The sequence below is a fragment of the Perca flavescens genome, chromosome 14 (assembly GCF_004354835.1).
Source record: "Perca flavescens isolate YP-PL-M2 chromosome 14, PFLA_1.0, whole genome shotgun sequence".
Taxonomy (NCBI): domain Eukaryota; kingdom Metazoa; phylum Chordata; class Actinopteri; order Perciformes; family Percidae; genus Perca; species Perca flavescens.
In genome coordinates, this window is record NC_041344.1 from 7,989,269 (window position 1) to 8,001,865 (window position 12,597).

Genomic DNA, 12,597 nt, shown 5'->3' on the forward strand with positions numbered 1-12,597 from the left:
TTATCCACGTCTGCCTCAAGCAATCCAGTCTTATCAAGCCCCTCACATCGACACATGCTAACAGGACACTTGTTGCTGCTGCTAACCCAACCCCCAAGCCCAAATGCAAAGCGTGAGCTCCAGGAAGGAGACGGAGCCACTCTGTTAAAACAAGCAACGCTCCAATTTTTAGGTCAGCAACAGGTGACCAAGGCAGCTCAACACATCAATCAGTTCATAGAAACATCTTTGATGTTAAAGATGTTCTAGAACGTAATAGTGTTATAGAACATTAACAAATGTCACAGTTACTTTGCTGAGTAACTATTTACTTTTACAATGTGGTAACTGAGTTACTAACTCAATTACTTTTTGGGAGAAGTAATTTGTAACTGTAACTAATTACTTTTTTAAAGTAAGATGACCAACACTGGTAATGAGTCTAGAGCCTCTATTTTATCCTAGTAGAATTTGGGTAATCAAAACCTTGCATAAAAGTTATTTAATTCATCAGCTTTTTCCCCCTCATTAAGAACACTAAGACATGTTTTCCGGGGCCAGGTTTGTCATAAATTTCATGGAATCCCACACATTTTTTTCAAATTCATAGAGGAGCAGTGGATCCTTCTCCTTCCTCCTTGCCTTTCCTCATTTACTGTTGAGTTTTTTTTTATATTCTCCATGGCCAACAATATCCCCATTTTTAAATTCTATTTTTCTCAAACTACACACTCTTTAATGTCCATGGAAATATTAGATTATTATTTGGATACAAATTTATAGACTTCTGAGTTAACATGTTATCTGTACAAAATGTTACATAATCAGTTATAGTGTCTGTTATTTCTTCTAAGTCCAAGTTATGGAAGAGGTCAAAGTTAGTGCAGTAAAACATCCTTTTAATGGATCAATGCCATCATTGTCCCAATGGTGGATTGTTTTTTTAATGGTGGTGTACTGCTTTTAAACAGGGACTTGTATTTTTAACTTTATTTTAATTCAATGATATGGATATCAGTGAAGTTAGTATTGTGTGATGGGCATGATTGGACAATATATGCATGTGGGGGTGTTGTTTGATAGGAGCAGAGTAGAGAACTGAAGAGAGGGAGTTAGATTTCATTATCTGGCATGTGTTACGTGCCAGTGGCATGTAGTGTCGGTACTTTTCTATGCCAAATCCAAGCTATGAATTGAGGTCGAAGTACTATTGTTTTCCTGAAAAACCCCGTGTCATGGATCAATGCGATAAGACATTGTCCCGAAATAACACACCATGGTTTTAGAAAGTGGCACATATATTTTAACGAAATGTTACGTTGTAAATTATATTTTAGATGTTACAGTGAAGAACTAAGTAATATTTTAACGTTATAAATTATATTTTACGTCTTACGGTGAAAAACATGCCACTTCCGGCGGCACATGCCAGGACATGCCACTTCTGGGTGCCACATGCCACTTAAAAATCTAACTCCTACTGGAACTAAAGCAGACGGAAGAGGAGCAAAGCTGCAGCAGAGTGGAGAGTCAGCCAGAGAGAGGGCTGCACTGCATCCAGACTTAAATAACCTCCTGCTACTGGGAACATCCTCAGCTGTTCCCAGTTGCTCTAACCATCACCTGCAGAGAGAGCACAGACAGCTGAATCACACAGCTAACTCAAGATGACACCATCCATTCATATCACATTACAATCTCATGTTCATTCTTGACTTTGGAAACAGCAAAACTATCTCTTCACAACATCCATCCAGTAGCTGTTGTTGAGCTTTTAATCATATCACAGACTTTTCCTCAGCAGATGTTATTAAAATGTGGATTTTCAAATCCCCATTCCTCTCAATGTTTGGGAGACTTCTTGTCCACGTTGGCTTAGAAGTTAAAATATTCCATGAGAACTGGGTGAACTCCGTCTGCTGAGGAAGATCATGGGATTGGATCCAAAGATCTGAGACAAGACAAGACAGAGTAAAAATGCGGCAAATTCCGAGATGAGACTGAAACCTTCAAAGAGTGGTCTTGAGACCAAGACTGATATTGAGAACTACAACACTGGCCTCAGCCTTCTATAAAGACTCATCCCTGCTTCACTTGGTGAAATCTTCACATTACAAAACACCCAAACATGTCAAACCTGCATTAATATTAATATCACTAATCATTATCAAAAAAGACCATATTACCAAACTGGAAGGACAGAACAAAACTGCCCACAAGTCACTGGATCAGTTTACTACCAGACTTTTCAATATCCTCTCCATGTGAATATGTAAATACAGTGGCAAGAAAAAGTATGTGACCCTTTTGGAATTTCATGTTTTTCTGAATAATTTGGTCATAAAATGTGATCTGATCTTCATCTCAATCAAGGGTATTGACAAACAAAGTGTCTAAAATAAACAAATTCTTATCTTTCATGTCTTTATTGAACACTCATCTTGGTGTCATTTTGACTGGGTGCCCACTTCTTGGTAGAGTAGCAATAGTCCCAAAGTGTCTCCATTTGTAGATTGTTTGTCTAACTGTAGACAGATGAATTTCTAAAATCTTTGAAATAACTGTGTAACCCTTGCCAGCTTCATGTAAATCAACAATTATTGATCATAGATCCTCTGAAAGCTCTTTTTGGCGAGGCATGGCTCACATAAGTGTGTTCTTCTTGTACAGCGTAAACTCCAAAAGTTTGAGGGCTTTTTATGAGTCAAAGTAGCTGTAGTCCACACCTCCAAACTCATTATCTTAACGAGACTCCACGTGTGCTAAAAGCTGACTCCAATTAGCTTTTTTGAGGTCATTAACTCAAGGGTTCACGTACTTTTTGCACAAGCACGATGCAATTATTTTAGTTGTTCTCAATAAAGACATGGGAGATCAAAAAGATTTTGCGTTATTATTTTAGACACATTATATTTGTCAATACCCTTGACTTAGATGAAGATCAGATCACATTTTATGACTTACCCTATTAGGAGACCTTAAGGAACAGTGTGAAATACCCTATATAATCATTCTATCACCCCTTTACATTGCACAAATCCTGAATGCCTTTTTAAAACAGGTTTTATCACGTGCTACTGAACGTAATAACACTGACACAGCAGTTTAATACTTCCATAATGTATTATGTCTAAATGAAATAAAAAGATAAATGTAAAAAAAAAAAAAAAAACACAAACATAGCGTGGCAGTTTTCCAGAAAAAGTTCAGAGAGTTCTATAGTAAAGTTACTTTATGGATCAATGATCTGTGCCTGCATGTGATTGAGAGAGAACGTAACAGTTTGCATGAAACAACATCAACGAAGGAATAAACGGTTTCATTCACCGACAAGGTTGTGCTTTTTCTGTTGCTAAAGGTTACTCCAAAATTTCTCTGCTATAACGTTAGCCATTTACTTTTCTTACATTTCAGGTTAGAAGCAGCTTCAAATGTCTCCATCCATATCTCCATCTGTAATTTTAGTGTTGAAGTTAATTTTCACATTCAAATACAATTTAAAATGTATTTAATTTATATTCAAGTCAGTTAATTCAATTTTCCAACACACCTTAAGACATGAAATGTTTTAATGAACTTGTGTTGACCGTGAAATGCATATGTAATGTGATATTTTGAGATTACACAGCTGATAATATTTTTAATGATATAATATGCTGATGATATCCTAATTTATAATTCAAGTGCAATTATTTCTTCTCAGGCTGCAGTTTACCCATATTCATTATACTCTATAGACACATCTAAAATCAAATCAACATAGTAAACACTTCACTTATGAGATACATAGTATATCTGAAATTCCTAAAAATATTGAAATAATCAGCTTTCCTATAAAAACAAATTTAAAATTACTCCAATGAAGCAGTTTCTGAAGTCACATAAGCTTTAAAGAATTTGGAATAAATGATGGAATTACTTCTATCTTGTCTGGGTCACATTAATGATTATCTGATTAGTTTTGTGTTTTCAAAATATATTAAACATGCTATTATATTACCTTATTTATTTATGTTTTCGAGAAATTCCCAGGCAGTTTTACATTAAACTCAGTTGAGTTTAACATTTCTAGATTTATGGAACTATTAAGGCAGACATATCTGTTTATTTTACAATAAGAGATATGGAAACAACTAATTTGATGAAAAGTACTTTATTGTGTTAAAATAATCAAAATGAAAACATGCAACACGTCAATGAAACATGTAATTAGACAGTGAGTGAGGGAAAGAGATAAACAGAGAGAGAGAGTTGCAGACTGAGATCAGTATCAGAGTGAAACCAGTAGCAGAGTCCCAGTGAGTCAGGTCAGGACTGGGAACACTGGTCTTTCCGCAGTGTCTCTGAGAGCGGAGTCTGGGAGCCCTGGGTGGCCTCACAGGTCACAGAGTCCGCTTTCCTCCACTGGTCTACAGATAGCCTCAGGGTGCTGCTCCAGCTGTATTTGCCGTCCTTCCCCAGCACCCCGGGGCTCCTGCTCTCCTCCCAGCTGCTGCTACAGCGGCTGCCGTCCACCTTCCAGGCCAGACTCCAGTCTGAGGGGAAGCCCTTGTTGGCCAGGCACATGAGCGTGGCCTTCCCCTTCAGCAGCTCCTCACTGGAGGGGGGAAGCACCGTCAGGGTGGGACGGACATCACCTAGGAGACACCAATCAGCTTAGAGGACAGGGACCACACAGCTGTCAATCAACCAGCAGACACTTGGACACCTTGACTGTGTGAGAGTTGGTTTTCTCCTTTAAGGAGTTTCTGTCAGATGGTTTTTCTGCTCCACCAGTCACTCACTCACACATTGTTTCACTTCCCTTTAAGAAGCCTCTCATGTAAATCAGCACAGAGAGAATCATCTACACAATGAGCTGATATATATCTAACTATACACTGGAAATAAAATGTCATATGTTTCACAAATTCTAAAACCTTAATCATACATTGCTTTACAGTATTTAGTTCAAACAAACAAATACAAATAATCAACTGACAACAATGAAATGTTCTTCATGTGGATTTCAGTCATTATTTAGCAAACTGTTCAAAAGATTTCAAACAACATTTGCAACAATATATGACATTATATTCATAGTGTAACATTAAAGACTAACTTAAATATTTTAAGTAGAATATAAGTTTTGTGTTCATCATCAAGTTATTTAAATTGACAGAAATGTTTATTGAAGCTGCTCTGAGTTAGTCTCCATGATAAAGGAGAATGAATAAAAACATGAATACATTTCATCAAGAAAACACATTTATCTGCCCATCCAAAAATGTAATTTAAAACATTACTTCACAATAATGTATTAACTATTGTTGTGCAGGAACTTACTTCCAAATTCCAGTCTGGTTCCTCCACCGAACGTGTACCACAGTGATACAAAGTCATTGAGCCGCCGTACAAAAACCTCTCACTGTAGAGAGACACGGCTCTCTGACTTTGTCAGACTGAACTAAACCTACAAGCCCTCAAGATGCTACTTTACCATTAAAGCTGGAAATAATGATTTATCCTCATTTAATGTTTTACTTACAATTAATTTTTGAATTTATGTTGCTAAAGTGAACTTTGAGTCTTAGAGCAAACTTTTTGTGGAAACCAATATCCTTGAATATTGAAAGGAAACAATTTTTCCTAGACTGTTGAATATAAAAGAATACAAAGAAAAATAAAATAATAAACATTTGACTTACTTCCAAATTCCAGTCTAGTTCCTCCACCGAACGTGTACCACAGTGATACAAAGTCATTGAGCCGCCGTACAAAAACCTCTCACTGTAGAGAGACACGGCTCTCTGACTTTGACACAAACAAACTCACCAAAACACATTCACAGTTTACCCAGTTTATGTCATAACTGGTTAAAATGTTTAAAACTTGATTCACAAACTATGAAAATGTATTCAATCTTTACTTGAAATGAAATGTTAAACATCTACTAACAATATAAAATTATCCTTCAGTGAAAATAATTGAAATATTTCTGAAGAAAAATTCCCCAATAAATTCGGCCCAAATGTAAATAATTATCAAAACCATTTTTATTGTTGATGATGAATGAAATATAATAATTTTTCTTTAAATCTGTCTCACAGTGATTTGATTGATTTGTGTTGTAGTGAATCAGTGGTTCTGGGAGTGGGTGGCCAGTGACCCCTTAATTTTAAGCCTCGACCCCCCTACTTTTAGCAAATATATTCATACATTTTTAAACCTACCTTTATCCTCAAAGAGGAGATATTATTCATGTACATCAATAAACAAAATGTAAGTTAACACTGAATGAGTGATCTTGTGTTTATTGTTGTATGAGTACCGTTAGTCTGTTTTAGAAGCAAACCTATGGAGGGTAGGTGGTTTGTAACACTTGTGCTTAATATATTTGGTACCCCTAAAATAGCTTATGGACTCAAACTAAAGACTCATACAAATGAGCAGCCACATATTCCTAATCAATACTCTGATAAAATGATTGATCCATTGATGAACAGCATCATCAGAGTAATCCAAGTCCCTGTTGGAGTCAGTCAGAGCATTTCCATAGAGAGCCACTTTGCATCAGCAGCACCATGCTCCAGTGCTCTGGGAGAGTTTATAGTCCTGAGAGTTGAACACTGGATGACTGACAGCTGTCCTTCATGACAACAGAAGACACAGAAATCCTCCTCATCAAAAACATGACTTTGATCTCCGTCCTCATCTGGACTCTCCTCTGCTGCTGCTTCACAGGTAAAGTCCAGAGAATCAAACTCCTCTCCTCTATCAACATCCGTCCCTCTGAAATGAAGCCGACTAAACCGTGACGCTGCTTTATGTTTTTGTCTCTGTATCCTCAGAGTCCAGAGGCCAGTACACAGTGACTCAGCCTGGAGCAGTGAGCTCTGCTCTGGGAGGCTCCGTCTCCATCAGCTGTAGGACCAGTCAGGCTGTTTATTTTGGAAGCAACCTCCACCATTTAGCCTGGTACCAACAGAGAGATGGAGAAACTCCTAAACTGCTCATTTACTATGCTAGCACTCGACAATCAGGGATTCCAGATCGTTTTACAGGCAGTGGATCAAACTCTGACTTCACTCTGACCATCAGTGGAGTCCAGACTGAAGATCCAGCAGTTTACTACTGTCAGAGTCTTCACTATCCCAACAGCCAGTGGGTGTCCACACAGTGAAAAAGCGTCGTACAAAAACCTCCCTCAGTCAGACTGAACAGAAACTGAACTGACTGCTGCAGCTGGAAGCTACTGCAGAGACTGATACACTTCACTGAGGACACACACACACACACACACACACACACACACACACACACACATAATACAATAAATTAAGTAGTTTGTAAAAAAAATCCCATTACAGTTACCAAAACAACATGTTTCATTATTCATTTAATTCTGGACACAGACCTGTTTGAGTTTTTTAAGTATGTTTTTTTTTCCTTGTATTTATCCAGGCAAGTCATTAAAACACATATGTATACTGTATATTTAAAATGTCAGCTTTGCAAAAGGCAAAGCCTCTTAAGGGAGGGTGTAAGGGCTAATAGAGAAATATCATATTGTCAGTTAAAAAGATGACAGCAAACATCCAAACATTTCCAACACCTCCACTACTTCCACCCAATCACAGCAAGCAGAACAGAAATGACATACAGTCTAGCACACAAGCATGGTGTCAAACGACGACAGAACACGAGCAACAAACACAAGCACTAATTCAACATGCAGAGCTAAACAGCAGCAGCAAGACAACAACAATCAGCATGGGGCAACAGTAAACAGCAGACAGATAATGGGGAGGGAATGCTTGTGGTTCCCAAAACAGCCGCATGTATCAGAGAGAAGGTCCATAACAGAGTTGTTAAAAGCTGACATGAAGATACAAGTTTTCAGCTTTAGTGGTTTTTTTGCAGATAGTTCCAGTCTTTGGCTGCAGCAGACTGTAATGACGACAGAGAGAAGACAGTATTTGTTTTGGGAACTTTGAACAGAATATGATGAGAAGAACGTGTGTCAACTTCTATCGCTAATGAAACAAACAGTGGTGGACTCTTAAGACTCTTTTCACATTGTGATGAACAAAGTTTTACTAGAAACATAAATGCCAAAAAGTTCCTATCAGAACAGTTAATGTGATATGAAGTTATGCACTGAGGAGATCAGATTACCACAAGATCTAAAACCACTTCTGTATCAAAGAGCACAGCACAGCAGGTCATTCCCATCTACCTGTTACCTGCTTTAGATCAGACACATTAGATGACAGTGGTGACCATTATTGTTGGGAGAAAAACCCAAAGAATCTCTGTTGACTTTCTCTCACATTGACTTTGTCAAGGAGAGCAGTAACAGTGGTGCTGACCAGAGTTTGACTTTCATCCTTTCCCACCAGCTCCATACCTGCTGTAGGACACCACAGCTAAACCCTGTCAGGCTGCACCGAGCAGATGGGACCTGCATTACATCATCTCATCACTTCTTTCTAAAAGAATCAGCTCATGGAAATGCTACAGAGAAAAACTCTCTCAGGATTTCATTGATACTGTAGATATTCATTTAAGAAAGGAACACATGACGGCAGTCATTCTTGGATCAATAAGCTCGGACGACATTAAGTTGATACATTTGTCTTTATTGTTTTAACATACAGAGAATATCAGCATTACTGCAAGCAACACAAGATGGACTTTCAAATTGTGATGAAACTGTAGAGAGAGAGAGAGAGAGAGAGAGAGAGAGAGAGAGAGAGAGAGAGAGAGAGAGAGAGAGAGAGAGAGAGAGTAGCAGAGAGCAGACTGAGATCAGTATCAGAGTGAAACCAGTAGCAGAGTCCCAGTGAGTCAGGTCAGGACTGGGAACACTGGTCTCTCCTCAGTGTCTCTGAGAGTGGAGTCTGGGAGCCCTGGGTGGCCTCACAGGTCACAGAGCCCACCTTCTCCCACTGGTCTTTAGGGAGCCTCAGGGTGCTGCTCCAGCTGTATTTGCCGTCCTTCCCCAGCACCCCGGGGCTCCTGCTCTCCTCCCAGCTGCTGCTGCTGCTGCCGTCCACCTTCCAGGCCAGACTCCAGTCTGAGGGGAAGCCCTTGTTGGCCAGGCACATGAGCGTGGCCTTCCCCTGCAGCAGCTCCTCACTGGAGGGGGGCAGCACCGTCAGGGTGGGACGGACATCACCGGCTCGACCCACTGCAGAGAGAGAGAGATTAATAAAGTTGATATGAGGTCAACTAAACTCTAGCCTGTTGGCTGCAGCAGAGGAGGCTACTAGTTCTGCTGCTCTTCCTCAGATTGGATCAAACTGCTCTTAAAATGTTTCACTTCCCTCTCTGAGCTCAGTAACCATGGCAACAGACAGGCATCACTGCTGAACCGTGACAACAGACAGGTTTCAGTACTAAAGATAAAAAGTTCAAACTGGCTCTCTTTTACTAAACTTTCAGAGTTTAATAGTTCAAAATAATCCACATAAGATGGAGATTGTGAGGCTTTTACTGTTTTAACTTTCTTACACATTTCTTGTCCTAAACGAAAACCTCATTAATGATATTTCTTTGTTCTGTTCATGTAAGCAGGAATCATCACTGAACAGTCAGCCTTCATTACTCAAAACTTCCAAATGAATATTGTTAACTACTGAATTACTTTTCACAAAAATATGTCCAATAGCTTCAAAATCATTATTCTGGGAGAAAGATGGAGTAATACTTATTCACATCAAACACTGAACCAAAGATTATCGGCACAGTTCTTGAGCCAGATTATAAAAACTTTAACTTTTACAAATATTTTCTTCACACAGACTAATGCTGAGTAGTTTTCTACAACAACTGATAAGACCTTAGAAAGTTTTAGTGCAACAAGATTATTCATCAGAGTGGTTTTTTGTCGGGTTAACGACGGTGAAGCCTTCAAGAATTGATGCAAATATATTAAATTTAAAAAATCTGACAAAACATAGTAGGTTTTAGAATTATGATGTTCAAATGGAACAAACATAAAATGTGAGTGATTAAAGGAGTCTAATGTACTTACAGTTAACATTCAGTCTGGTTCCTCCACCAAAAGTCCACCACAGTGATACAAAGTCATTGAATTGACAAAAACCTCTCACTGTAGAGAGACACGGCTCTCTGACTTTGACACAAACAAACTCACCAAAACACATTCACAGTTTACACATTATATGTTAGAACTGGTTAAAGAGTTTAAAAAGATACACAATCTGTACAAATGTTTAACATTTTCATTGTGAATTGTTAAATATCTACCAACTATTATTTTCTCCTTCAGTGAAACTAAATGAAACAAGTTCTAAAAAAATCTTTCTAATAAATTCTCCCAAACAAATGTCATGAACACATGTTTATTGTAGATCATGATGAATAATAATTGTGTTTAAATTTGTCCCACAGTGATGTTGATTTGTGTGGTAGGTAATTAGAGATAATCCACAAAATATTCTTGATATATAATATATATATTAAGACTTTTTTGTGCATCAAACTCAAACCAAAGACTCATTCAAATGAGCAGTGAAAACATTCCTAATCAATACTCTGATAAAGTGATTGATCCATTGATGAACAGCATCATCAGAGTAATCCAAGTCCCTGTTGGAGTCAGTCAGAGCATTTCCATAGAGAGCCACTTTGCATCAGCAGCACCATGCTCCAGTGCTCTGGGAGAGTTTATAGTCCTGAGAGTTGAACACTGGATGACTGACAGCTGTCCTTCATGACAACAGAAGACACAGAAATCCTCCTCATCAAAAACATGACTTTGATCTCCGTCCTCATCTGGACTCTCCTCTGCTGCTGCTTCACAGGTAAAGTCCAGAGAATCAAACTCCTCTCCTCTATCAACATCCGTCCCTCTGAAATGAAGCCGACTAAACCGTGACGCTGCTTTATGTTTTTGTCTCTGTATCCTCAGAGTCCAGAGGCCAGGTCACAGTGACTCAGCCTGGAGCAGTGAGCTCTGCTCTGGGAGGCTCCGTCTCCATCAGCTGTAGGACCAGTCAGGCTGTTACACACATTAACTATCTAGAGTGGTACCAACAGAGAGATGGAGAAACTCCTAAACTGCTCATTTACTATACTAGCACTCGACAATCAGGGATTCCAGATCGTTTTACAGGCAGTGGATCAAACTCTGACTTCACTCTGACCATCAGTGGAGTCCAGACTGAAGATGCAGCAGTTTACTACTGTAAGAGTTGGCATTCCATCAACAGCCAGTGGGTCTGCACACAGTGAAAAAGCGTTGTACAAAAACCTCCCTCAGTCAGACTGAACAGAAACTGAACTGACTGCTGCAGCTGGAAGCTACTGCAGAGACTGATACACTTCACTGAGGACACACACACACACACACACACACACACACACACACACACACACACACACACACAAAAAAAACGTACAAAAAAAACTTAGATAGATGTTATCGAACAAACAACACAGCAAGGTTCCTAAAACACTAATCCCTTTAATTAAATAATTTATTGTAGTAAAACCAAAGAGATCCTCCCAGTACTTCTTGACCTAGACATTAGTTTATCTGCTATTTAAAAGCTTTATTGACACAGGGACAAATTCATTTTTTCATCTATTCACAACATGTCCTTAGTTTTTTTTTACATTCAGAAAAAGGTGTTTGTCATCACACCATTTTACAAACCTCTGAATCTCTGAAAGGTAGTTAGATAGATCACTGTCCTTGTTTTATTAAAGCTAGGATGGCAGTATCATCAGAACATGTAATGATATAGTTGTTGTGATTATAGCTTCTATACTCATCTGTGTAAAGGGTAAAAAGGACAGGTGAACAGACTCAACCCTGGGGGGCTCCGGTGCTTCAAGTTCTCCACTCTGAGAGAGTACCATTAACACTGACCTGCTGTTTACCATTCGGTAGAAACCAGTGGTACCACCTAATAATGAGGCAACCTAGTCTCACAGAACTGCGTGAAATGAACGCAGATTCGCCAAAAATTCAGTGACGGGCCCACGGATGCGATGCCTATGTAAGTCAATGACAGGCATCATCCGTGGTCTATGCACAGATTCCCTGATCACAGCACGTTTCTTTCTCTACAGAGAAGCTGTATACAGCTTTGCTATTATTGGTATTTTTAGCCCAATAACCGCTGTTTTAATCAACATTTATTCACCAGATATTATCATGGTTTAATTGTACTTCTTTTAATGTTATTATTTTGGTCTATTTCGGCCAGGGAAGCTGGATTGCTTTGTTGTTTATTGATATTTTTAAACTATAATGCTACATCTAGCAACATATATTTAGATATTATCATAGTATGTATCAAAGACTCCAGAAGTGACGTAGTAATTACCGCATGGCTTCTGTGAAAACTTGCTGCATGTTGTAGCCTATGTGAGAATATGTACAATAAATATATCAATAATGAAAAAAAAATGTGTATGCTTATGTTTGACTTATTTGCATTTGTTTTGACTTGTTCTGTTGTTGAAAACAAAACTAAACTAGAAGCATTTTTTATCTTATTTTCATCGTTATTTAAAAACGCAATTTTCTAATTTTGTGGTTGATGAATTTTAATAGAAAAGACTAAAGGGAAAAAACATGAGCTTATGTTTGTGTGGGACTTA

The 12,597-nt window shown here is 38.5% G+C and overlaps 2 gene segments (V, D, J or C); both read right to left on the bottom strand.

The window, feature by feature from the left end:
• Positions 1 to 4,116: 4,116 nt before the first annotated feature.
• LOC114568558 (Ig kappa-b4 chain C region-like) lies at positions 4,117 to 6,221 on the bottom strand. The segment is given in 3 exon segments: positions 4,117 to 4,616; positions 5,667 to 5,742; positions 6,192 to 6,221. Coding segments are annotated over 3 exon segments (435 nt in total).
• A 2,358-nt stretch (positions 6,222 to 8,579) lies between these two features.
• Positions 8,580 to 10,130, bottom strand: LOC114568559 (Ig kappa-b4 chain C region-like). The segment is given in 2 exon segments: positions 8,580 to 9,142; positions 9,998 to 10,130. Coding segments are annotated over 2 exon segments (462 nt in total).
• Positions 10,131 to 12,597: the final 2,467 nt, after the last annotated feature.